The sequence below is a fragment of the Haemorhous mexicanus genome, chromosome 14 (assembly GCF_027477595.1).
Source record: "Haemorhous mexicanus isolate bHaeMex1 chromosome 14, bHaeMex1.pri, whole genome shotgun sequence".
NCBI lineage: Eukaryota > Metazoa > Chordata > Aves > Passeriformes > Fringillidae > Haemorhous > Haemorhous mexicanus.
In genome coordinates this window covers 3069614-3095108 of record NC_082354.1, presented here as the reverse complement: position 1 = coordinate 3095108, position 25495 = coordinate 3069614, and the positions used below count along the sequence as shown (strand labels likewise).

At 48.2% G+C, this 25495-nt stretch overlaps 2 protein-coding genes across 3 annotated transcripts in view; one reads left to right on the top strand and one right to left on the bottom strand.

Moving 5' to 3' along the window:
- LOC132333655 (ubiquitin carboxyl-terminal hydrolase 12-like) overlaps nt 1-7161 on the bottom strand; it is a 29034-nt gene extending 21873 nt beyond the window's left edge. The window contains exon 1 of one of the 2 annotated variants that reach the window (XM_059858947.1): nt 7049-7161. Coding sequence is in view for 1 of the 2 variants with exons in the window: in XM_059858946.1 (XP_059714929.1) it covers nt 7049-7096 (48 nt within the window). In the remaining variant the exon portion in view is untranslated. The remainder of the gene's footprint in view (nt 1-7048) is intronic. The other variant, XM_059858946.1, reaches the window with a different exon arrangement.
- Nucleotides 7162-13398: 6237 nt separating this feature from the next.
- Nucleotides 13399-25111, top strand: LOC132333881 (ras-like protein family member 11A-like). The gene is made up of 4 exons (XM_059859413.1): nt 13399-13806; nt 15148-15204; nt 17479-17561; nt 22411-25111. The coding sequence occupies exons 1-4, from the start codon at nt 13662-13664 to the stop codon at nt 22876-22878; spliced, it is 753 nt and encodes a 250-aa protein (XP_059715396.1). The 5' UTR covers nt 13399-13661; the 3' UTR covers nt 22879-25111.
- Nucleotides 25112-25495: the final 384 nt, after the last annotated feature.

The window sequence follows — 25495 nt, the reverse complement described above, 5'->3', positions numbered from 1 at the left end:
AAAGGCTCATAACTCAGGAGATCTCTAACCTTTCCCTGCAGCTGGATGCACACCCAGGAGCTGTGTGGCATCACTGGAGTAAAAACCTGATGAAATAAAACCCCTGAGTATATTTGGCTTGGACTCCACACCATCTTAACTCCTGGACTGGAACCAGCTGCTTCCCACTGAGCACCTGCCTGCAAAAAACATTTCCCTTAAAGAAAGGCAAAAAAGGCCAAAAAACCTCCAGGATTTCAGTGTCCAGAACGTGCCTGGTGCACAAGTCTTGCTCTCTAATTACTCTTTTGGCTTTGAACAAATGAGAGTAGCAGAAGATTCAGGGTTTAAAGCAAGCTGGGAAGCATCTTTCAGGTTGTGCAAAAGGCTCCCAGGGACACCAAAATGCAGCACTCCAGATAAGAGCAGCTGCTTAAACCCACTGCTGAGCAGTTGTTTTAAGAGGGAGTAAACAAATCAAAACAAAAAGGGGAAAAAGAACAAGTAGGCCAAGCTAGAGCTACTTAAAACCTGGCAGGAAAGAAATCTGCATGAGCTGATGCAGAAGTCTGCCTGCACTTGCTGTATTTGCTGAGAAAAAAATTCCAGCTTCAGGACTATTAAAATTACCCTGGGGGGAAGTGGAAATGGAGCAGACTGGGGTTGTATTGCTGCAGGTTTACAGAAAACACTGGCATGGTTTGTAAACACAGATTAGATGTTGCTTTCCCCATCCTTTAAAACTCCTTGGCTGTGGAGCACTGAAGTCAGATAAAAAGAGTTGTCAGCTCAGGTTTGAAAGGATCCCTTTTCATGGATCTGGGAAGGCTGTCTGTGTTCCAGGCATAACAAATTACTGTAAATTGAGCCCTGGATTGCAGCACTTTGCCTGCATAAGCACTCCAAACAAACTGATAATCCTGAAAGGAGCAGTGTCACAGACCATCCAAGGCTCCACGCTTCCAAATGCCACAGAATCTTCCTCCTAGAAAGGCTGTGCCCATTTCCAGCAGGGAGGAGAGCTCACACAGCATCCTGACTGCTGCCATGGCACCCAGAGAAACTCCAAAGTGCTGCTTTTCCAAAGAAATTTCCTCTTATGAAGCCTTAATTGGAGTGGTTTAAATCACTGAAAAGCAGGGTGCTTTGTAAACTCCTCCAAGCACATGTTTATTCTGTGAGGAGCTGGTCCTGCAAGGTCCACAGGATCCACACCTCCCAAAGGAAAGCAGGGCCCACACTCCTGGGAAACCCTCTCACTTTATGCTCTGGAAGTGAGACAGCAAAGCTGGGCTCCAGTGAAAGAACACGTGCAGAGGATTGGGGAGAAAGGGCAGGAAAAACTGAACCACAGCTCAGGGCTGACCTTTGTCAGCAGCTCCTTTCCCTCCTCAGCCACTGCCTCCCACATCACCACTGCTCCCAGTCCATCCCAGTTTCCTCAGCCACTGCCTCCCACATCACCACTGCTCCCAGTCCATCCCAGTCCATCAGCCACTGCCTCCCACATCAGCACTGCTCCCAATCTATCCCAGTCCATCAGCCACTGCCTCCCACACCACCACTGCTCCCAGTCCATCAGCCACTGGCTCCCACATCAGCACTGCTCCCAGTCCATCCCAGTCCATCAGCCACTGCCTCCCACATCACCACTGCTCCCAGTCCATCCCAGTCCATCAGCCACTGCCTCCCACATCAGCACTGCTCCCAGTCCATCAGCCACTGCCTCCCACATCACCACTGCTCCCAGTCCATCCCAGTTTCCTCAGCCACTGCCTCCCACATCACCACTGCTCCCAGTCCATCCCAGTTTCCTCAGCCACTGCCTCCCACATCACCACTGCTCCCAGCTCATCCCCCTGATTTCTCCACCCCCAAGACTCCTCGTGACCTTGTGCTTCTGCAGTGACCCAGTAACACACATAGGAGAGGAGGCTTTGCCAGCTCAGCTCCCAGGGATTCTGCAGCTCCCTAAGAGAACAAACACAAACAGCTCCCAGCTGTGCAAGGCCCAGTGTTTACCAGCATTGTTCTTTTGTGAGCTGGCAGGGAGATTTTATCAGGAGCCTCACACATCAAACAGGGCAGGGACAATGCTGTGGAGAGTGAGGAAGTGGATGCTGAGGAAGAGCAAAGATTTATAAATAGGATAATATTTCATTTATAACCTCAGATATTACACAGGCACAGAGCAGTAAAATTCAGCTGTGAGACCAATCAATGGATCTGAATGGGGAAATATATTCACAACTCAGTGTGTGAGAGGTTAAGTGGATAAATCATGGAATAGTTTAGGTTGGAAGGGACCTTAGAGCTCATCCACTGCCACCCCCTGCCAGGGCAGGGACACCTCCCACTGTCCCAGGCTGCTCCAAGCCCTGTCCAACCTGGCCTTGGACACTGCCAGGGATCCAGGGGCAGCTTCTCTGGATACCCTGTGCAGGAGCCTTCCCACCCTTAATGGAAAAAAATTCCTTCCTTTCTAGTCTAAATTAACCCACTTTTAGTTTAAAACCATTCCCTCTTGTCCTTTCACAACAAGTTTCTCCCCATCTGTTTTACAAGCCCACTTTAAGTATTCACTATAAAAGGAGCTGAAAATAGAAAATACAACATACAAACAAACCATAATGATGCACAGAGCTGCCCTTTATTTTGGCAGCAAGTGCAGGAATCCCCCAAACTGACATCTGCTGGAGCAAGCATTGAAAGCCATTTCTTTTTTAATGGCAACAAGACAGCAAGTGATGTGCATGTAAACAGATGAATTCCAAGGCAATAAAAGCATTTGCTCTAAATCCTGATTAAAGAACCAAACAACAGAGATTCAACAACAGAGCACATCTTGAACAAGCTACACTGTTATTTTAGCATCCTTTCCCAGGTATTCACACTTCATTTTTACATGGTAGCAGCTCTGAGGCACAAGTCCTCTAATATAATCAGGGTCTGCTCTGAACAAATGAACCATGGAGTGCCCACTTTCCCCAGCTCCATGGCACAACACAGCTGGGATCTCTCATGATCTCTCATTTTCCTGAGGACAATTAAAGCATGACATTTTCAAAGCTTATAGACAATCAAAGCAGACACCAGAACAGCACAAAAGCTCCTTCATGTGTTCAGGACTCTTGTAAAATCCCAAAGCTCATTCCAAGGTCCACCTGAACTGCAGCCTGCCTTTGCTTCCAGCCCCAAACTGTCAGAAGCCCCAAATCTGCAGCAACAAACACCCATCACACACAGCATTAAAGGAGAACACAAACAGCACGTGGGAAAACCACGAAGTGCTCTCCTCCCTGCTTTGCAAAGGGTTATGTATTTCTTTTCCCCCCAAAACAATTATTCTCAGGCAGGGTTCTAAGTGAAAAGATGAATATTTGGTTTCTTTCAGCTTAACAAGTCAGTCAAGAAGCAGAGCTCTGCTAGAGACAGAAATCTGCTTAGCCAGCTCTACTTCACCCTCCCTTCTTCCAGTGATAAAAATAAAAGCTATAAATGTTAATTCTCTGATAGAGCCAAACCAAAGTCCTACAGCTACAGGTGACAGCAGGGAGGTGACATTATACACCAGGGACACCACAGCTCTGTTTGAGCTGCCCAGTGTAAATTATTCAGGTGGCAAATGGAAATGTGGGACTTACAAATGCTGCAGCCACCTCCCCTCCAGCACTGAAGTCAATAATTATGTCCTGATTCAGAGTGTGTAAGACTACCCCCAATTTGTAGCCTGGATTGGAGTTCTTCAGGCATGTCCTACTGGTTTAACCAACAATTAGACATGAATCTAGAGGAAGTGGCCCTAATTGCCTACAAGAAACAATATTCTGCTCTCAGCTTACTACAGACTCCTCACAAACTGCCAGAGAGGAAAAGCCCAGCTCTGGGCTTTGCACCTTGCTCCCTTCTCAAGTTCTGGTCTCCTCTTCCAAAAGTTCTGTCAATTCAACAAAATCCTCGAGTTCTGACTCAGAAACTCAGTTGTACAACTGCCTCAGACCACAGAAAACACATCCTGAGCACAGAAAACACATCCTGGGTCAGAGGATGCAGTCAGACCCAAGGAATTCTGCCCTCCTCACTCTTTCCTGGGCAGGAGAGAAGGGCTGGGACACAAAGCTGGTGCCAGGGAAGCAGAGCTGGGGCACTGGCTCCTGGCCATGGCTGTGCTTTCCACGTGGTGCCAGCAGCCTCCCCAAGCAATGAATCACATCCCAGTGAACAATCCCTGCTCCCTCCCTGCTCCCAGTCCTGGCCAGGCTGGAGCTGTCACAGGGATGTGATGAAACTGATGCCTTGTGGAGGCTGAGCTAGAGCAGAGGCTGGGCAGAGCCAAAGAATAAAGCAGGGTTTATTAGGAGGCCTCCATGGATGCACCTTGGGCAGCACAAGAGCCCAACCAGGGCTGCACCCAAGATGAACCAAAATGGTCACAAAAGCCCTGACTGCTCACAGGGGCTCTCACTTTGATCAGTTCTGCTCCATTTGCATGTTGGAGTTCATTGTCCCATTCCAGCTTTAGCCCATGCAGTCCCATCCTTCTTGTTTTTCTCTCTCCAGCCCATGGGGTTTGTGCTCTTGGGTCTGAGATTTGGATCATTTGTCCTTGGTCCCAGTTAGAGCAGGAATTGCTTTGTCTCCCTGTTCGGTGCAGAGAGCTCACCATCCCATAATATGAACCCAGACCCACACACCAAAGCAGCACAGAATGTGAAAAATAGAAAAGCTAAACCTGAGGCATCAAAATCCTGGGAAAGAGATGGTGCTCCCACCAAGGAAATGCCACCACCCTGAGGCACAGCAGAGCTGATCCACGGGCAAGTGATTCCAGGGAGGGGAAATGATCCCAGTTCAACCTCATTACTGGCTGCTAATGAGCTCAAGCTTGGAATTTCATTTTTAAAGAGATATTGAGAGGAATGGAGTGGCTGAGAAGCAGTCAGAACAGCAGTCCCTGTGATGCTGAAGGGTCTGACAATGTCACAAACCTGGGTTTCACTTTTCCAGCCTGGAGCACAGATGATGACTGGAAGGGCTGCTAAAAACTGCATATTTTACTAAAAAAAAATAAAATATGTAAAGTCCTGTACAATCACTACAGTTTAGCATAATCCTGGAGAAAGCAGCTCCCAAAGGGACTTTGTTCATGTATTTAAATGTTTTTAAAAAGAAGGCTCAGCTTTTTCATCTACATTTATGACAAACCAAACAGTACTTTTACTTGCTGGACATGCAAATAAACTGATCCAGTTTGAAAATACAGCACCCAGACCTTAATTTCTTGGGCTAGATGAGGGAATAAATGTTAATATTGAAAGTAAGTTTAGCCAAGGTACACATGCACCTAAAACACTGATGCTGACAGATCCCACAGCATTTGATTAAATGACTAATTAAGAAATTTGGAAGCCAGTTTCATGCAATTATTTAGTGCTACCAGCTCTGCTCTAGGATTTCTGCACAGAACTGAAACAGCAAACTCTCCACTTGAAACACAACAGGGAGAATCTGCCTCCCCAGAGCTGCAGCAGCTCTTGGAAAAGAACTCCCAGAACTTCAGGAGGGGAATGGGAGGAACCTGCCCAGCTTCCATCCACCCTCCCAACCAAAACCAGGAGCAAAAATGCCAAAAGCCCACTGGGATGTGCTCAGGTGTGGCTGCACAGTCCCAGGGAAATGCTCTGCCTTCCTTCTGCCCTCTCAGTCCCAGACTCAGCCAGCTGCTCTCAGGAATGCACCCAAAATATTCCAGGGACTGAGTCAATCTCTGCCTCTAGATGCAGAACTGCTCAGCAAATTCCTGACTCACCTCTCATGGCCTTCATCTCACCTGGGTCTGGGATGGCAATTAAAAAATACAAATTATGCAGAAAACAAAACCCATTTAGTGCGATTAGGGAAGGATAAAGTCCTGGGAAGTCTTCTCCCAAAGACTTCCAGGGAGATCTCCATGGCCAGGGATTTAAGAAGCAAAGATTAATGTCTCTTGTCAGGGCTGTGAAGCTGCAAATGCCCAGTTTGTACTGGCTCAGATCAGCTGGGCCTGGAGTTACACTGGGAGGCACCACCTGCATGGAACAGTAGGAAAATCCTGCTCCTGTCCCACACAGGTGAAAACAGAGCCAGTGAACTGGTGTGGAGGCTGCAGAGGGAGATGGAAGCTGAGCAATGAAAAGGTGGGATTGTGAAAAGCAAACTGCTCCAGTGGGCACCTGTCGTGGTTTGAGAGGAAATGAGTTTTTTTGGGATGGTGTGCTCAAACCATGACAGCACCCCCGGCCGCTGCCCTGCTGGCTCTGGGAGCTGCAGCCCCTGCAGCCGGGGCTGGGAGCAGGGAGCTCCTCCCAGAAGGTTCTCTGAGCACAGCGCTGGTGTTTCACGGCCGGGCTCAGATATTTCCCTGGGACTCAGCCGTGCTCAGTGCCAGCCCGGCGACTCCGGGCTCTATTTACACAGCAGCGGAGCTTCATAAAAAATTCTGCATAATCATGCAATTACCAGCCTGCCTCTTTCCCTGGCGGCAGGGACGGTCCCGGTACACGCATGCACGTGGAGCGACTGCAGAGCTTTGACAAACGAGTAGAACGAGCTTTAAAATGAACTCAGTTATCACAACAACCCACTACGACCTGGGCACAAGGCCAATTAATGCTCGATAATTCCTTTTCTCTCGAAAGGCAGCACCCACCGGCCCGAAAAACATTTCAGGGCACAGGCGGCGACAGACACACCCACCGGGAGCGCCGGGTTCCCGGTCCTGCCGAGCCTCCAGCACCTTTCCCACCGGATTTCAGCCCGATTACCCCAAACCCCTGCGAGCCCCGGCCAGGCTGGCACCCGCGCTCAGCCCGGCCGCGGCTCCCCGCGCTCCCCTCGCCCTGCCCCGGCACAGCCGCTCCGCCCCGGCCCCTCAGACCCCGGTGCCGCCGGCGGGGCCTCCCGCAGCGATGGGTCTGAACTGCCCGCACGGCGCCGGGGCGCGGGCTCTCCCCGCCGCTCAGCGCGGGGCACAAGGCCGGGGGCCTCTGAGGAGCGGCCGCGCGGGCCGGGCGGCCGCGAGGGCTCTCACCATGGTACAGACGGCGGCGAGTCTCCGCACCGTCACCAGCGCCTCCATCCGCCCCCGGCCGCCGCCATCTTGGGCCGCGACTGACAGCGCCAGCTGCGCACCCGCTAACCGGCCCGGCCCGTGCGCCGCCGAAACGGCGCCGCCTGCGCCGCGCAACCACCGTTCCGAGGCGTTCTTGGTCCGGGGGAACCCGCTGGGGATCGGGAATGGGGAATGGGGAACGGGAATGGGGAATGGGATTGGAATGGGGAATGGGAGCGGGATCAGGAATGGGAACGAGAATGGGATAGGAACGGGAAGGGAAATAGGAATGGGAATGGGAACAGGAGCGGGAATGGGATCAGGAATGGAAATGGGAATGGGAACGGGAATGGGAACAGCACAGGGATGGGAACAAGACAGGGATGGAAACAGGACAGGGATGGGACTGAGCTCATTATGGGGAGCAGTTTCCCCAGAGCAGCTGTGGCTGTCCCTGGATCCTGGCAGTGCCCAAGGCCAGGCTGGACAGGGCTGGGAGCAGCCTGGGATAGTGGGAGGTGTCCCTGCCCATGGCAGGGGTGGCACTGGGTGGGCTTTAGGGTCCCTCCCCACCCGTAACATTCTGTGGGGCTGTGATTCCATGATCCTTGTGCGCCCCTTCCCTCAGGATATCCTGTGGTTCAGGAGGAGGCTGGAGGCCCCACTGGAATGGGGACTGAGAGGTCTCTGTGACACTGGAGGAAGGCACTGTCCCCACAGGTCAGGGGCTGAGAACTGGGGGTGTCACCAAAACCCCACCAAGGGACACCACGGCCAGCCCAGAGCACCAGAACCCTCAGAGGTGCCCATGGAACTCTGTGATTCCCAAGACTCCTTGCAGAGGTTGTGGGCAGCAGTATTTTGGGATGGGGTGGGGCAGTGGTGCTGCCCAGGGATCCTCTGCTGTTCCACACCACACATCCCACTCCAGCACGGTGACAAAAGGGCTCTTTGAGAGCTCAGCACTGCAATGACAACAGTGCCCATTGTCAATCCATTGTCAATCCAGTGGCAGAAGGAGTGGGAAGCGTTCCTGGGACATCACAGAGCTCATCCTGCAGGGCACAGTGACAGCAAACACACCTCAGAAGGAACAGTGAGGAATGGGCAGAAACCCAGGATGGGGCTGATCCTGACCCAGAGCTGTGCCCAGCAGGAGCAGGGAGCTCATTCTGTCCCTGTCCCTGTCCCTGGTGAGGGCACACCCTGAGTGCTGTGCCCAGCTGTGGCCCCTCAGTTTGAAGGACCTTGGGACACTGAGCACCTCCAGAGGGGACAACGAGGCTGGAGAGGGGCTGGGAACACAAACCCTGAGAGAAAGCCCTGAGGGAGCTGGGGGTGCTCAGCCTGGAGAAAAGGAGACTCAGGGGTGCCCCCATCACTCTCACAGCTCCTGAAAGGTGCCTGTGCTCAGCTGGGGCTGGGCTCTTCCTCCAGGAACTGACAGACCCAGAGCACACAGCCTCGAGCTGTGCCAAGGGAAATACAGGTTGGAAATCAGGAGATAGATTTTTACAGAAAGGTGATAAAGTTCTGGAATGTTCTGCCCGGGGAGGTGGTGGAGTCCCCATCCCTGGGTGTGTTTAACAAAGCCTGGATGTGGCACTGGGGGCCAGAGTTTGGCTGAGGGGTTGGGATTCGATGATCTTGAAGGTCTCTTCCAACCTGGGCTTTCTGTGAATGACAACAGTGCCCATTGTCAATCCTGTGGGAGGAGTGGGAACCATTCCTGGACACCACAGAGCCCACCCTGCAGGGCACAGTGACAGCAAACACACCTCAGAAGGAACAGCCCTGGGAAGCAGCGAGGAATGAGCAGAAACCCAGGGTGGGGCTGATGCTGACCCAGAGCTGTGCCTGTCTGGAGGCTGCAGCCTCCCCTCATCCCCACGAGCTGTGGGAGTGCTGGTGAGGGCACTGGGAGCTCCCTGCTCACAGTCCCAGCTGTGCCAGGGATGTTCCCACTCTCCAGCCCTGACCTTGTGGGAATATCCGTGGGGAAGGGAGAATGGTTCTGTTTCCAAAGCAGAAACTTTTTTATGAGGCCAAGATGTTTCCATTCTGTTTGAGCTGCTGGCCTGCAGAGATGTTCTCCTATACACGTGGGGCTTCCCACGTCATCTGCTCCAGCCTCCCCAGGGACAGGGCTCAGGAGCACAAAAACCCCAATCCTTCCCAAAAATCCCCAAAGTGAAAAGGGCCACGTGCTCCTCACAGGGTTGCCATGAATGGCAGTGCTTTAAAATTAGGGACAGGAAATGCAGGAATTGTGGAAGCTGTACAGTGTTTGACCAGACTGAAGTGTGTATTTAAATGTTCATCTCTCTTACATCCCAAAATAGAGTCAAAGATGATTTATCACAGCTGCTGCAGCAGCATCTGAGGACATTTCCTTGCCCTTTGGCCTCAGGATCAGAACAACTCGGTGCTGAATAGAATTACAGGGCTAAAATCGTAGTCTTGTCCCTGAATGTCTTCAGAGGTCACTGCTGGAGCACAGAGATGCACTTTCAATTCATCTAAACTCAGGAAGGTGGAATTCTGAGCACACAGGCCAAGGCTGGTTCCCTGAGCACACCACACTCATTTTTGATCCTTTCTTATCTCCTCCTCCTTTGACTTTCCCTGCTTGGAGGTTCTCAGTTCCTGGGAGCAGAAAGGTGGTTCCAAGACAATTTCTGTGCAATGCAGCATCAGAAGTGACCTTTGGGCCCCAAGTTTGCCACAAAGAGGGGCAGAGAGAGCTGCAGGGATCAATTCTTGTTGGTTGGAGTCACTTCAGGGGTGTGTGCACGAGCTGCCAGCCATGAGTTCTGTCTCAGCACCTGCCACAGCCCCTTGCACTTCCCCACAGCCACAATTCCCACTTCTGCTCCAAAACCAGCCCTGTTTCTCCTTCCAAGTCCCCCTAACATCAATATATTCTATGAAAGATGTACCAGAGGCAAATGAAATGCTTACAAATGGAGTTCTGGAGGAAAAATAATTTCTGCCAGAGCTAGGCAGAAGGAGAAACATTTTTCCAACATGAGGGACCTTAGCAAGGTCTCTCTGGCTCTGCTCATCTCTTACTCCTTTTGTACAATGCGTGAGGAATAATTACAGCCAGTTTTAAAGCACTCTGACATCCTCCTGTGACGGGCACTACGGTCATGGCAAATACTTTTATTTTTAGCAAGCTTCGTCTCTGAAAATGTGTAGGAGGGCCAACAACAATATAAATAGAAAATCTTCTAACAAACAGAGCCAAAAGCAACACAGAGCAGTAAATAGATCTGTAAAAAATTTGGTGTGGAAATAATAATCTCTGTGCACCATGCAAAGGCACAGATCTTTGCATGAGCAACCCAAGGGGTGGTAAAGTGAAACCTCCAGAACCATCCAATGTTTCCAAAGTCGCTCTCAGTTTTGCAAACATTCCCCCTCTAATTTAAGCTATTGTTTTTCCAAGAGAATTAGAATTTAAAACATGGGCTTTTTAGCTAAATATAAGTCCATTGTGCACAAACAATGAATATCTCCTTTAAAAACAATTGTTATTCCACATGCCAAGGGTTACACAACCTCAGAGAGTGTGAATCCTTCTGAGTGCCTTCAGTCCCTGAAAAGCTGCCCTGGCAATCTAGAAAATCAGACAAGGACCACATCTGAAAACCTCTGGGTTTGATTCTGCATTCTACTTGAATCCTTTCTGAATGAAAGCCTCCAAGCTGAGAGGAGAGGGGAGCTCTTGAGAGTAGATTGAAAACTCTGGGAGAATGCACAGCTTTTTTATTTGTACGTAAAGCCCTCCTCTCTGCTCAGAGATTCCTGCACGTGGTGGAACAAGATCTGGGGAGAAGCACAAGAAGCCAGGGCTGGTGCAGAAGAAATTAATATTGAACCATATCAGCAAAGGAACTCTAACTCCACTACTCTGCTTCCAACCTGCAGCCTGAAACTGCTTTCACATTTGTTTTAAGCAACCAGAAGCCCTCAGAGCTGCCAAAAGCAGCAGTTTGACATTTCCTGCAGCACTGCTGTCTCATTCCTGCCCCCACACATCCCCTCTCCCATGTCAGCAGCAGATCCAGCCCTGCAAGCACATGGAGCAGCTTCCCTGCCCCTCCTCACACAGCAGCAGCTGCTCCTTGCCCCTGCTTGAGACTCCTGATTTTCGAGTGCCACATCCAAGCTCAGCATCCTTTGAGCACAGTTTGCATTCTTTGTGTCTGCCTCACATTCATCCAGGCCAAAGCTCACCCTCCATGTGCCTCTGACTCCCTTTGTGCTCCTCAGAACCACATTTGGTTACCCAAAATGATTTTAACTTTTTTTTTTTTCAGTTGAATGTGCCTCCCTCTTGGAGGAAGCCAGCAGAGCTGTTTTCTTCTAGGAACGTCTTTGCACATATAGAATATTCTTCATGGTCTTTCTGAACTTATCTGGCTTTTTTTCCTGGGCTGGAGCTCTTCTGGCCACCTAGGAGCTGACAGATCTATGACTGTTTGGTTTTGGAGGAGGACTATTGTGATGAATGGTTTTATATTACTCACTAACATATGCTTTTAATAGCAAATGGGAACAAAGGATCCAGCACTCAGAGAGGCAGACAGTGACTTACTGCTGCTAACTAATCCCAAATTTATCACTGTCCTGCTCAATAACACATTTCAAAGTGCTGCCCTACTAATTGACCACAAGATTTTGAGCTTTTTTTCTATTCCTCCTCTAATTTTGCCTCTTCTTACAAAACTAGTGTGAGATTAAAGCACCCCGGTAAAGAAATTTCCTGGAAAAGATTTTGGTTTTTTCTCAGTGTTTGGCGTTTTGCAAAAATCTGGAAGCAAATTGACACTGGAAGATTTGCAAACCATTCCCACAGAAGACATGTCCCAAAAGACAGAGGATCCAGCAGCTCCCTCCCAGTTCCCCGAGCTGCATCAGCCTCCAGACTCTTCTTCCTCCTCTTCATCAGCTGCCAGCATGGTCAAAGGAGCAATGCTGGGAGCTTGCAGAGCATCACTGCACAAATACTGCTGCACAATGAGGTTTCAGAGGGGAAACAGAACCTTGGAAAGGTGACATGCCCATAAATCTTGAGATTCTTGTGCTGATTTCACTGCACTGCTGAGCCCCAGGGCTGGATTTTCCTCAGGGCAGTTAATATCCTGTGAAGATGCTGGTGTGGAAGCTGGGATGGGTGCTTTGGGAAGGGGCAGTGATCCAGAGCCCTGCCCTGATTTCCCATCCCCCGGGAGCCCAGGCTGGCTCTGGAGCCTGCTGGGGAGGGCTCAGGTGTGCGCTGTGGGTCAGAGCTGAGCCATGAGAGCTGCTGGGCACAGAGAGCCTTTTTGGTGGCTGCAGCCTCTCCAGAGTGAGCCAAGCCCATCTCCTGCCTGCAGAGAATCTGCATCCCCAGGTCTCCATGAGCTCTGGGAGTTTATCTTGCTCTCCATTCCCATCCACATCTCCCACACAGCCTGACAGAGTCCATGTCCCAGCCTCGCCTCTGCTCCCGTCTGAGAAGTCTTCCAAAGATGAATGCTCCAACTACACTATTTTTTTAAGTTTAATTTACATCTGTTTTGTATTATTTGCAGTTCTGCTTTATCTGGGTCACTCCCTCCCCAGTGTTCTTCCCTCCCTGCTATCCCAGAGCGCTGAGAGCCGATTGTAGCCAGTGTTCGGTTCAGGCCGTCATCCCACAGACCCTGCCAGCTGCCCTAAAACCCCACTCAGTTTTCCTAGAGAATTCACTCTCTCCTCATTCTTCCCTCTGGAAGCCGCCCAGCCCCAGTCTGTCAGCAGCCCCAGATTCCCTTCCCCGCGCTGGCAGAGCCCGCAGTGTCCCACCCCAACGCTGCCCCACGCTCCTGCCGCCCTTCAGGACTCACAAAGCACCGGATCAAATGTATCCCGGGGGATTCACGGGATGTCAGCTGGGATTTTGGAATATCCCACAGCTGCCCGAAAGCTCTGAGGGGGGATGGAAGTGTTTATTATCCTGAAGAGCGGGGTGCCATGAGCTGCGGGGCTCTGGAGGGGCAGCACACAATGAAGGGCCCAGGGAGAACAACAGAGCGCGGGGCTGGGGCCACGGAAAGGGCGAAGGACCCGGACAGGCAGAACCGGATTATTCACGGCCGAATTAGAGCAGAGCACGGCCGTGACCGCACCGCGCTCCAAGCGCTCCCGTGAAGGCTGCAAAGCCCCAAAACCTGGATTTGAGCAGCGGGCCAGGGGCAGCGCCCGGAGCGGGCGCGGGGAGGGCCGTGAGGGGAGGGCCGTGAGGGGCGAGCGGCGCGGGCGGCAGGCGCGGCCCGCTCGGGGCCGGGGCAGGAATGTCCCGCTGCCCTCGCCATTGGCTGCGGGCTGCCGGAGTCAGCTTTCACGGGGGCCGATCAAAAAGCTCCCCTCGGCTCTGCGAAGTCGCTGTCTGAGCGGAGGCAGCGGCTGCAGGAGGCCGGGCGCTCCCGCGTTCCTCGGGAGAACGGCTGCAGTGGGATGAGAGCGCTTCTCGCTGCCGGGACAGCCGGGCGAGGACGGGCGCCGCGGAGCCGCGCTCCTGCTTTTCTCCCGCAGCCCGGGCCGAGCAGCCATCCCTTCTGGCATGCTCCTCATCCCTGAGCACACGATGTCTCAGTACTCCACCAACTTCCTGCTGCTGCCCATCCCGGAGTACCCCGTGCTGGACTGCGCGCCCAACAAAATCATCAAGCTGGTGGTGCTGGGCGGCAGCGGCGTGGGCAAGACAGGTAAGGCACAGGTGTGTGCCCCGCTTTTTCCTTCCCCCTTCGCTGCCAGACACACCCAAACTAACGAAATTTACCGCAGCTTAACTATTTCCATTTGCTTTTCTTTTCTTTCTTTTTTTTTCTTTTTTTTTTTTTTTTAAAGAAAAGGCACAGGAGAATTTGTAGAAGTTCCTGTAGATGCGTGAGAAGCCAGCATGAGCCAGCAGCGAGTTTTGCACTCACAAATGCTCCTAGCTGCTCTTGAGCAAATTATTTAACCGTAGCTAAATTTCCACACCCCAAAAGGTGGCTTTTATCCTCCTGCTGTAAGTGTTTTATGCTCTGCAGACAAATCACAGCATACAAGATGTGTCTTTATTATTCTCCAAAGGAGAGGGGAAGAAAAAAGAGGGTAGAGGGAGCATTGTTGAATATCTGGTCCATGATTTCAGGAATTATGAAAAGCAGATTTATTTATTACATCTGTTGTTCCACGGGATTCAGCAAAATGTTTGTTTTGGCTTTGAAGCAGCCACATCTTCATATTATTTTAAAATAGTTTTTGAAGACAGCTGCACAGGCGATTTCATTTAAGGGTGTTAAAGGATGCCCCAGTATCACTGTGAGAAAAATTATTGCTTGAAATGAAATCTATTATAAAATAATGTTGCTTGCAAAATAAGACTTCATTTAACTCTTACTTAAGTTTTGTTGCAAGTTACTAGAAATCTACTGAGATCAAAGCACCACAGGAATATAAGTTACTGTTGCCATGATGGGATTTAAATGTTTCATGCAGAAAAAGGAAAATGTTCTTATCAAAGAGTTTAAGAAAGCAGCTCAGGTTAAGGTGAATAAGAAGCCAGGGTGCTCCAGCATAACCCAAGGGTGCAGAGCACATGGAGTTTGTTTGCTGGGTGTGATTAGATATCACTAATGGGTTTTGTGAGAGGTTTTAAGGCTGGAAGGAACCATTCCATCCATCAGCCTCACTTCTTGCATGACAGAAAATGCTTACATTTGGATTAGCTGCAGTCTACTGGCTTGGTACTCTTCTCCTAAATTATTTCAGAGCAAAGGACAGATTGTTTTACCTGCAGTCAGAGGGAAACAACCTTCTGAATCCCAGGGCTCATTTCCAACTCAAACTGTGCAAAACTCTATGTTGGGTATCCCAGGCTGGCCCCAGATCTTTGTCTGTGAGAGCTGAGAGCAGCACTTGCAGAGCAACACGTGAGCAATGCAGAGATTAACCTGGTTCTGTGTGAGACTCCTTCCTGCAGGAGGATGCCACAGGAGCTGGGCAGGATGGCTCAGGGCTCTCTCTCACTAAGGACCCACCTTTCTGTCACTGTTTTGCAGCCCTGGTCGTGCGCTTCCTCACAAAGAGATTTATTGGGGACTACGAAGCCAACACTGGTGAGTTCTGCTCTCCCCAGCAGCACTGCAGGGAGCTGGGAAAGAAATCCTCTCTGGTTTGTGACTGGTGCACGTTACAGGGAAGCCAAGTGGTGTTAGATGTCCATAAGTTGCATATTTTCAGTTAATAGCCTCGAGCTATGAAAGCAATAAATCAAAGGCTCATTATTTATGATCCTTTCCGCTGTTTTTTTTCCCAAATTGATGGAAAAGGATCAGAGTAAAAGGTTTGCTTGGGGACATACCTATAGTGAAACACAGGCTCAAGGAACAGCCTACACATCAACTAAACCATGGAAACCCAATGCTGCTCCCCCTGCAACCCCAGGGAAGGCAGAGGAATTCTGAGGAGTGTAAATGCAGTTCAGAACTTTTTCTGTGCATTCCCTTTATTTCAGGGGCTATTATATCCAGGGAAACCTTGAAGTTGAAACCTTCTCTCCATAAGACAGGCAAAGCAACCATTCATTCCTCGTTTAATCCAGAGGGTGTGTTCATGTGAACTGTTCCAGGCAAACACTGACTGATTTGGCCACTGTTGTAGGATGGATCCATGTACCCTCCATGCTCACCCCTACTGCACACCCCATACATTGGCCACCTCACAGTTTTGGGGTGAAAGTGGGCAGAATTCAGAAAATGCTTCAATCTGGAGACTTTGGAGATGCTTGCTGAGCTCAGGATGAAGAGGGAGCAGCATGAGACACCTTTGATCTGAGGAAATGCACTCTGAAAGCTCCTCCTTCCAGCTCCCCCTCCCTGACCCCGAGTAACCCTGATGCTTGGCTGCACTTCTGCTCCTTTTCTTCTGTCACCTCTTCTCTGGGAGGCTGTACATCAAGTGAGAGCTGGGAGCTTTGCAGTGATTGCTGCCAGAGCAGTGCTGGGAGCCACATGCTTTTCCCATTAAGCTCCCTGGCCCATGGCCATGCTGCAGGAGAGGTGACTATTGCAGCAAAAAGGAACAGGTGGCAGTGATTGCCCTTGGGGTCACTCAGCCCTGCTTGTCCTTGTGCCAGGCATCACTGGCAGAGCAGGGGCCACACCTGCTCTTTGTTCTGCAGGGCATCATGGAATGGGACCATGGGGCTGTCTGGTCTTGGTGCAGGGGTGCAGTGTCTTCTCATCAAACCACCTTTAAATCAGGGCTGGTTTTTTTTTTTAAATACAAACCAAATCCCACCAGGGCTGGATCCCCTCACAGTATTAAACCATGATATGATAATGTGGGATTCAGTGCTGAATTTCCGTGTGCTGAAAATGCTCTGTGAGCTCAGGCTTTTTTCCACTGGAATAAAATCACTTGTTTCCTTGAAACAAAGCTGATTTTCAGAAGTGAGGGCATTACTGTCACTAGCTGGGCTCCCTGTTAATGTGAATTCCTTGCTCTCCAGTGGGTGGATTTCTCCACGTCTGACATTGTTCTGGAGGCAGCAGTGACAATTGTACTGGGGCAGGACAGAAGGGCTGCACACAACAGCTGTGGATTAGCATTTCCTCACAGCCCCACGTGACTCGTGTTAAGTTCAAAAGAAAAATGATGATGACAACCACCTTTGAAGCTGTCCTTGTCACAACCACAGAGAGTTCACAAGATCAAGACTTAAATTTTCATTGTCATTTAGCTGCAGTAACAAAATGAAGTTTGAGCCCAGGATAGCAGTGGTTAGATCAGAGCTAGATCAGGCCTAGGTGGGTAGAACTGGTACTTGCCTGTGAATATGTGTCCTCCAGATTAACCAAAGTCAGGTTTAAAGTGTCCAGTCTTTGGGGATTTCAACCAAGCTCTAAACCACACAAACCCCAAAGAGCACCTGGGGGATTTGTATATGATCACTCACTCTGTGTCCAAAACTGGAGCACTTTTTAAAAGGCATTCAGAAAAATGCAGCAAGAAACACTCACTCCTTTCACCAACCCCACCTGGATGTCTTTGTTTGTGATTATAAAAGTGAACTGCACTTCTATTTAGACAGTATGGACTGGAAACCTGAGTGAGATTTATGTGCCCACTTTGTGTCTGTGACTCAATCCTGAGTGGCTCTTCCCAGCCCCCAGGCTGGCTGTGCCTTCAGGACATGTCCCCACCCAGCAAACACAACCCCACTCTGCTGAGCTAACAGCCACACAAACACCCCAGGCCAGTCACTTTCCTCCAGGCAGCTCCACATCCTGAACCTCAAAGCTCTGCATTTCAGCAGTCCCATTTTACCTTTCCTTTGTCATCTTGGTTCCCTGGTACAGTCCCTGACTGACATCTTCCTTCTCCCCCAGGTGCTTTGTATTCCAGGAAGTTCACCATAGATGGGGAGCAGATCTCTCTGCAGGTGCAGGACACTCCCTTTGTCTCATTGGAGGTAAAACAACTGCTCTGTGCTTTCCAACACACTTCTGTCTTATGTTTATTGCCAGCACGTCCATCTGTAATTAACTCTGCTTAGCAGCAGGAAAATACCTGGGCTCAAACCCAAGACTAATCAAGGTACCTTAAACTCCACCAAAACGAGCTCTTGAAGGTGTTAAATCAGGCTCCTTCAGGAGTAAGCCAAAATTAAAACAGTTTTATTTCTAACACGTTACTAAACAGCAGTAAAATCACAATCTGGTTCCCTCCTGCCAGCAGCTTGATTGTTTTATTTTCTGTCAAGTGGTTTCTGTCCCTGCATGGCAGGAAACTCACCTGCCCAGAGGCCCAGCTGGCTCAGCTTGGACCTTCCTCCCCATCCAAAGTCTTTCAGATTTAGAGAAGTGTTTCTTTCCAAGGGACCAGGTTTCACAGCAGCTGTCATTTCCAGCTATGGTGATTTATCCTGCTTTCCTTACTCTGGTTTTAAATGTAATTAATTCCTTTTTTTTAAAAGGTGTTTGTATTTACCACATTCCTTTTTCTATCAGCCCTCTAGATAGTTGGACTCAATGATATTAATGACCTTTTCCAATCTTAATGATTCTATAATTCTATTGTGATATTAAAGACCTTTTCCAATCTTAAGGATTTGATGTTTCTATTATATTCTAGATTTAATATTCTACAGAAACCTCTTTCTAGAAATATTTTTCCAAGCAGGATTTATGCTGTCTCTCCTTGAAGATCTGCTTCACGTGCAGAACAAGAGGATGAAAATAGTGTCAAAGCAACAGGAAATGTAGTGAAATTTGGGGTTACATGAATGGTGGAAATCTCATGAGTTCCTACAGAGCAGCAGAGATTTCATTATAAAATCATTGCACCACCCAGCTTAAACTTCTAGGTGTGGCCTTAACCTCAGACTAAACTTAGATTTGGCCAATATATGTTGGGATGGGAGCACCACCTTCTCTCCTCGTGTGCCAGGCTGCCCTGGACAGCTCTGCACCCTTGTTTTACCTGCACAGAGCCACCTGTGCATCTCTGTGCCACGGGGCTCTTCCACCCTGAAGTCACAGGAGGGAATAAGCAGAGCTCCAATTTCCAAAGTTCCATTTCCAGCTTCTCTGCCTGGAAGTGGGAAAGCTTTGATGCAATCCCACTCTGCTGTGCTGGGTGCACAGAGCAGAGGGCAGGAGCCCTCATCTGCTCTGCACACTCAGAAGCAAACAAAAGCTGCAGTGGAAGCTCTCCAAATATTCAAGTGGGATTTACCAGCACAAAGGCCTTGCCAGCTTGCCCTGCAGAGAGGAGCTGGGGGGTGATTGGGCACCACTGGGGTTGCCTGATAAACACTAAACAAAGGGAATCCCCTCTCTCTTCTGTCCCGTGGAAAAAGGAGGGATTGGAATAATTTAACTCCTGTTTTCAGACCACATAGATGCTCTTCTACTGTTTAAAGCTGTGTCCTACAGTCCAGTGACTCCAGAGCTGCACAAAATTTAGTCAAGCCTACAGCTGAGGTTGCTTAGTCAGAAATTATTTTAAATTAGTTAGAAAGGAATTTCATTTTCTTTGTCCCAGTCCAAGGTCTGTGCTGTTCCAAGATCTCCCACAGAAACCCTTATCTCCCCCTGTGTCTGTTTGCTTCAAATGGTAAATCTGCAATAATTGAAGGGACAGAACAGGTTAAGACTGAGAAAAGGCTGGATTTTTTTATTAAAATCCTTAAGGAAGAGAGTTTCCTGCACTCTGCAGGCTGAGTACAGGGTTCCAGGAGGAAATAATGTGGAAACCCTCAGGACTCAAGCCCCCAGAAATGTGAAATTGTAAGAGAGAAACAGAAGCAGATGAGTGGTTTTGTTGGGTGATTCATTGCTGCTTGGCCTGTACACTGCAAAAGCCTGTGTGTTTCAAAATTCATTCTGGAGCAGAGATTTCCATTTAAAAAGTAGCCCATTAACCTTTGATTTCCTGAATAAAGCATTCCACTTGGGATTATCCATCCATCCATCTCACTGCTGGGTGGGCTAGCTGGAGTGAGGGAGAATTTCTGCTCTTAGGGCTCTCTGAATGTGTACCTTCTGCAAACCCATTTTCAAAGCTTGCCAGTGCAATTAGTTCATTTTTTTTTTGGCCATGAAAGGGTTTTGCTGGTGAAAAGAGGCTTCCAGGACATGGAGAGTGGCTAATTATCCCCAGACTGGCTACAACCCAGACCCCAGCAGTGCAAATTGCCCTTCTTCCCACAGCCTGCCCCAGCCTTGTTGGAGTTCACTCTCATTAACCTTCCCAAGGAGGCTGTGGGGGGGATCCCTCTGCATCATTCTGCTTTGGGGTTTGAGGGGTTTGGGGAGGAGTGATAAGAGCAGCTGATAACCAATGTCACTGCTCACAGGATTTAGCTGTGAGCTGGCAAGGACAGAGAACCTCAAGTTGTGATGAGCCAGTGTCTCTGAGGGCAAATCTAGAATATAATAGAATGAAATAGTTACAAAGGGCACTTGGCTGGCAGAACTCCTGGGGAAAACTTTAAGCCTAATTTACACTCTGACCCTTCAGAAATTCTGCTTCCTCCTCCTCACAGAAGAGCTTGTCTGTAGTTCTTTTACTGTCTGATCTACCAGAAGAAAACTGATAGTTTTACTCATTCTTTTCCACCTCTGCTCTCTGAAGTTAGGCTTTATCATTCATGTTTAGGTCTAAATAAAAGTGATCTGTCTGGGGAGAGTGCTAAGTACTAAATTCTCCCTGTTTGAATTAATGTGCATGGCAGATATGTATTCTATAGATTAATAGATAATGGAATGTGTTTTCTATTAGTCTTACTGAAGTTGATGAAAATTTCTTGGGTAGAATTTAGCAACAATAATAAAAAATTAAGCATTCTATTTATGCTGTTGAATTCCCCTGAAAATATACAATTTCTACCAGCTTCATGAAGAGCTGTACACAGAATGTGCTTGTTATATAAAATAGAACATAAATAAAGGATATTAAAAAAGGATAGGATAAAGGATGTTTAAAAAATTACAATGTTGCAGAAATGTAATATTGGCAGGAGTGACAGTTCTTCCAAAGCAAGCAGGCTGCAGCAGGGATCTCCCTCTCTGGCTGGGTTATCCCTGTCCCAGTAGGGATAACAAAGAGGAGAGGATTAGCTGGAAATAGCTTCATCCTGACAAGGGAGCTGATCTCTTTTCAAGCCCACAGTGCTGCATTCAGCTTTGTAGTCCCAGAGCTGGTGGTTGTTGGAGCTCTAAATAGGAGGGGTGATGGACTCAAGAAATATGTGACCAGAAAAAAAGTGATATAAACCCATCCCTGCTCCACAAATTACCAGTGAGATTTCAGCTGATTTTCAGTTCCAGTCATTGGTTCTTGGTAACCAATTACTTTTTGGTAAGAGCTTTGAAAGAACTTTGCCTCTGACTATCTGGAGACCTGCAAGGCAGGAAAACCTGGCAGGCTTCACCAAACAGAGTTAGTGAGAGCCTCTGTCCATGGAGACATTGAATAAAGAATTGGAAAAAGCCCTAAAAGTCACCTGGGGGGACAGCTGTTCACTTGTCATGCTGTGACAAACCTGATGGATGTTTAGTGCTCTTACTGTGCCTATCAGTTTTTTTCCATAATAAGAGAGTGAGTTTCTGACTGGTTGGGTAGAAGAGAATTCAGAACTAACTTATCAAAGCAGTATTTTGGCTTTTCTCTTCAGCCAATTTGCTCTGACCCCTCTCCACTCCACATTACTGCTTTCCTGTAGTATGGGATGAGAGGATCATGGAATTAGTGAGGCTGGAAAAAGAGGAATGAGTCCAACCCATGACTGATTCCCTCCTTGCACTGAATGCCACATCCAGTCATTCCTTGGACACCTCCAGGGATGGGGACCCCAAACGTCCCTGGGCAGCCCCTGCCACTGCCTGACCACCCTTTCCATGGAGAAACTCCTCCTGATGGCCACCCTAAACCTCCCCTGGTGCAGTGAGGTGTTTCCTCTTGTCCTGTCCCTGGGAGCAGAGCCTGGCCCACGCTCGGCTACAATGACCAGGTGCGGCTGCAACAGCCTGGTCAGAGTGAGAAACGGGTTTTGTTTTCTCACAGTGGAGTTGTGAGACTTTTTAGGGAGTTGTAGAAACGATGATAACAGTATAAACAACCTGCAGGTGGTGTTTTCCTACTCTGTTTTTCTGTTCTTCTCAAGGACTGTTAGTGAGAAAGATGTTTTGTTAGTTAGCGAATCAAGTAGAATGTGTCAAATCTGTTTATAAAAGAGAGGATTTTTCATATTAAACACTTCTCCTGCAAGTCAGCCTCTGAGTGAATTTGTGTCATTTCTGGCTCAACGGTGACAACCAGGTCCCCCCAGAATATCCTTTTCTCTGTTGTCATCTTATCTCAGGGGCTCCATACTGTTGTCTCCTTATCACAAAGGTTTCACACCTTCTTGGTGGTTCCCATGGGCAGCTCCTCCAAGCACTGGCTCTTTCTGCTTCACAAAGCAGCCACCTGACTCCAGTTCCCCTCTCAACCAGCCACCACTCTCTTTCATAGCACTCTTCTTCTTGTTGGTTACAGCTGTGGCCTGGTAAAGTCAGGCCTGTTCCTAATCTTTGATAATTGGCCCAGCTGCAACTCCTTAGGGATAAGGTTACTTTCTACACCATCTTTATTTTCTTAGATTCTATCCCCCTACTTTTCTCCATGCTGGACAAGCCAGCACAGTGCTACCAACACTGGGAATTTCCCTGGTACCTCCAGAGAGGTTTATGGGAGTCCATTAACAAACAGGCCCGTGCTCAAATCCAGCTCTGTCTGGGGCTGATTCCTGATGTGCAAATCCCCTTGTTTTGCAGGATGACACAGACAGCATCTGCTGCCAGGAGCAGATAAACCGCTCCATCTACTGGGCCGACGGCTTCGTGTTCGTGTTCTCCATCACGGACTACGAGAGCTTCCGCCTGCTGCGCCCGCTGCACCAGCACATCCGCAGGATCCACCCCAACGCCAACATCCCCCTGCTGCTCATGGCCAACAAGGGCGACCTGCTGCGGGCCAGGCAGGTGTCCTCCAAGGAGGGGCTGCAGCTGGCCACCGAGCTGGGCGGCACCTACTGTGAGGTGTCGGCGCGGGAGAGCTGCGAGGGCGTGCACGAGGCCTTCCAGCAGCTGTGCCAGGAGCTCAGCAGGAGCGGCAGCAGCTGCAACGGGGAGAAGAGGAGAGGTCTCCACCTGGTGCGGCCCAAGTCGCCCAACATGCAGGACTTGAAGAGGCGTTTGAAGCAGGCTCTGACTTCCAAAGGCAAATCTGCCACCACGCTTTGATGCGCCAGCCTGGGAATTGTGTTCTGGAGCCCTGGGTAAAGGGGCAACAAGCTGGGAAAAAGGGGCATCAGTTCAGCCATCAGGTTGTGTGAGAGACTCTCAGGTCCTGTGAGAGACTCTTTCCTTTGGTCTTCACATCTTCCTCAAAAAGCCCCTGCTCGTTCAGCAAAGGAACTCGCAGAATTTGCTCTCTGGGGCAAGGATTTCAAAACTGTGGTTTAAAAAAGAGATCATCCCAAATTCATTCTATCTTTTTACTTCTTTTTGGAAAGGGGTGCAGTCAAATATCTTGGTGTTAAAAAGTGGGTTTTGTTAATGAAAATAATGAAATCCTGCTTTTAAGAGATGTGACTTCCCTTGGGGATGGTTGTGTTCCCAGACACAGGCAGTGAACTACAGCAGGGCACCAGGAGAGTGACGGGAGCTGTGCTGAGCAAGAAAAATGGACCAGATCTGCTTCAGTGCAAGACTGGAAAATAAATGAATTAATTCATTTAAATGAAGAGCATAAATAGTGAAAAGTAATAATTGAAAGAAAGAGTTCTGAGCAATGGGGAGAGATTTGTTCATATGCAAATTTAAGCCTTACGGTGTCTCTTTAAAGGGAGATTTTTTTTTAAAAAAAACACTATTTTTTCAGATTATTTTTGTTTAAAAGCACAGTGACTGCTCCTGAAGGTGATTATTTGGGCTAAATACAAACTTGTGGCAGCGTTCTGTAGTCAGTTTCTCCATGGCATTTCTCATTTTTCTGAAGGTTTCTTACATGGCAAAAGGGAAGAATAGATCAGAGTGTTTTAAAACCTGCCAAAAAATGGGCTTCACTGATCAAGAGCGAGGAGGTCACCTAAATTCTTAATTTTTTTTCCCCAAACTAGTTAGACTTCAAGTTCAAAACACTTTTAAAGAAACAAAGCCTTCACATGAAAGATATTTACATCATTAGGTTGTCTGGGGGCTTTTTAAGAAGAAAAGGTTTTATGATGCCTGAAATTTTTGGCTTTGGGAATTCATTATTTTGTTGTTTGAGTGTTTGTTGTTAAACCCAGGCTTCCCTGAACAGCTCCCAGAGCATCCCAACCTGTCAGGACAAATCCCAGTGGCAGCATCTGGTTGTGCCTCAGCACGTCCAAGGATTTGGGGCTGCATCCTGTGAACTGATTTATGGAACCAGTACCAACACAGGGAGCTCCCAGCACTCTGTTCTCAGTGACATGGGGAGGAACAGGCTTGGACCATGTAAAATTCATGATGCACCAACCTCTTCTTCAAACAGAGAAGATGAGCAATTCAAGGAATTGCTTCCATGAAATGAAATCAAGCTCAGTGATTTATACTCAGGGACACTGGAGGGAAACCCGAGTTTGATGGATTTGGAAAAACACTCCCAGCTGCAGTTTCATCTGGCAAGACTGAGCTAAATCAACCTTTTCCTCATTAAGAGCAGCAAAAATGGAAATGGAGTCTGATGAGTATTTGTATAGCTCAGGGCTTTAAAGTGTACTTTGTATTTTTCATTTCCCTGTATTAGACAGCTCTAGCCATGATTTTATCACCTGGATTTGCCTTATCTCCAGCTCACTTTATGTTTTATTTATTGTTTTCCACAGCTGCTTATCTGAGAATGTCTTGTGTTCTGATTCATTTAAGAGTCTTTCATTCCCAAAAATGCTCTGCACCTGGTATTAAATTCAGTTTCAAGTGGTATCAGGAGGGGAAAAGTTGGATCATCCGAAAAGGGACTCAAATTATATCAGGGAATTTTTACTTTGGCTTAGGCTTAATTAAAAATTTGATGTTTGAGCAGTGTGATTAATCATCCCAGGCACTCTGGTATTTATGGCATGGAATTTCAATGTTTTAAATTAATAATAGCACTGCTCAAATATTGAATGTGAAATTCAATAACTCAAATATTGAATCTAGAGATTCAATGGCTCAAATATTGAGTCTAAAGATTCAATAACAAGAAATAGAACAGTTTGCCAGACACACAGAAATGGAAGTATTTTTGTGTTGGACAAATGATCACCAGTTTTGAATAGCAATTAACAATTTTGCCACTCCAGTACTGCATAACAAGGGCTAAATTTGCTGAAGACATATTGCTGACATTGATTTGTTTGCAACTTCCTTCAGCTCAAATCCTTTCTAATTTGGGAAGAAATGTCACCAAAATTCAAACCTGTCAATATTTTAGTTTCAATAGTGATTAATAAAAACATGCAAGGTCTTCCCTGAGTAGTGAATAAAATGGTTTCTTTATGTGTCACATATTTAAATATCCCTTGTTTACACTGAAATTTATTGTTTTCCCTTCTTACAACCTAAGACACCCTGCTTTGGAAATATTCCTTATGTAAGGAAATACTCCTTGTGCAGGTAAGTATTCCCACATTCCTGTGGGGGGGTGGGGAAATGCTAAAGCCAAAAAAGATTGAAACATTTAAGTCTTCTCTTAGGTATTAACATGTGGCAAACATTTATTCTGCTACAGACACTTTAGTATTTCCTTTGTTAATTGACCAGGAGTACAAATACTGGTTTTAAGCTGGGACTAACCATCTACAGAAGGCAGTAAAGCTCAGTGTTTTTATTTGGGGTGCAGAAGTTGAGC

Bases quoted from the DNA above. Each gene is read 5' to 3' on its own strand.
- LOC132333881 (XM_059859413.1), top strand. From the start codon at position 13,662: ATGCTCCTCATCCCTGAGCACACGATGTCTCAGTACTCCACCAACTTC. The intron at 15,205-17,478 runs GTGAGTTCTGCT...CTTCTCCCCCAG, and splicing joins GGACTACGAAGCCAACACTG to GTGCTTTGTATTCCAGGAAG. The intron at 17,562-22,410 runs GTAAAACAACTG...CTTGTTTTGCAG, and splicing joins CTCCCTTTGTCTCATTGGAG to GATGACACAGACAGCATCTG.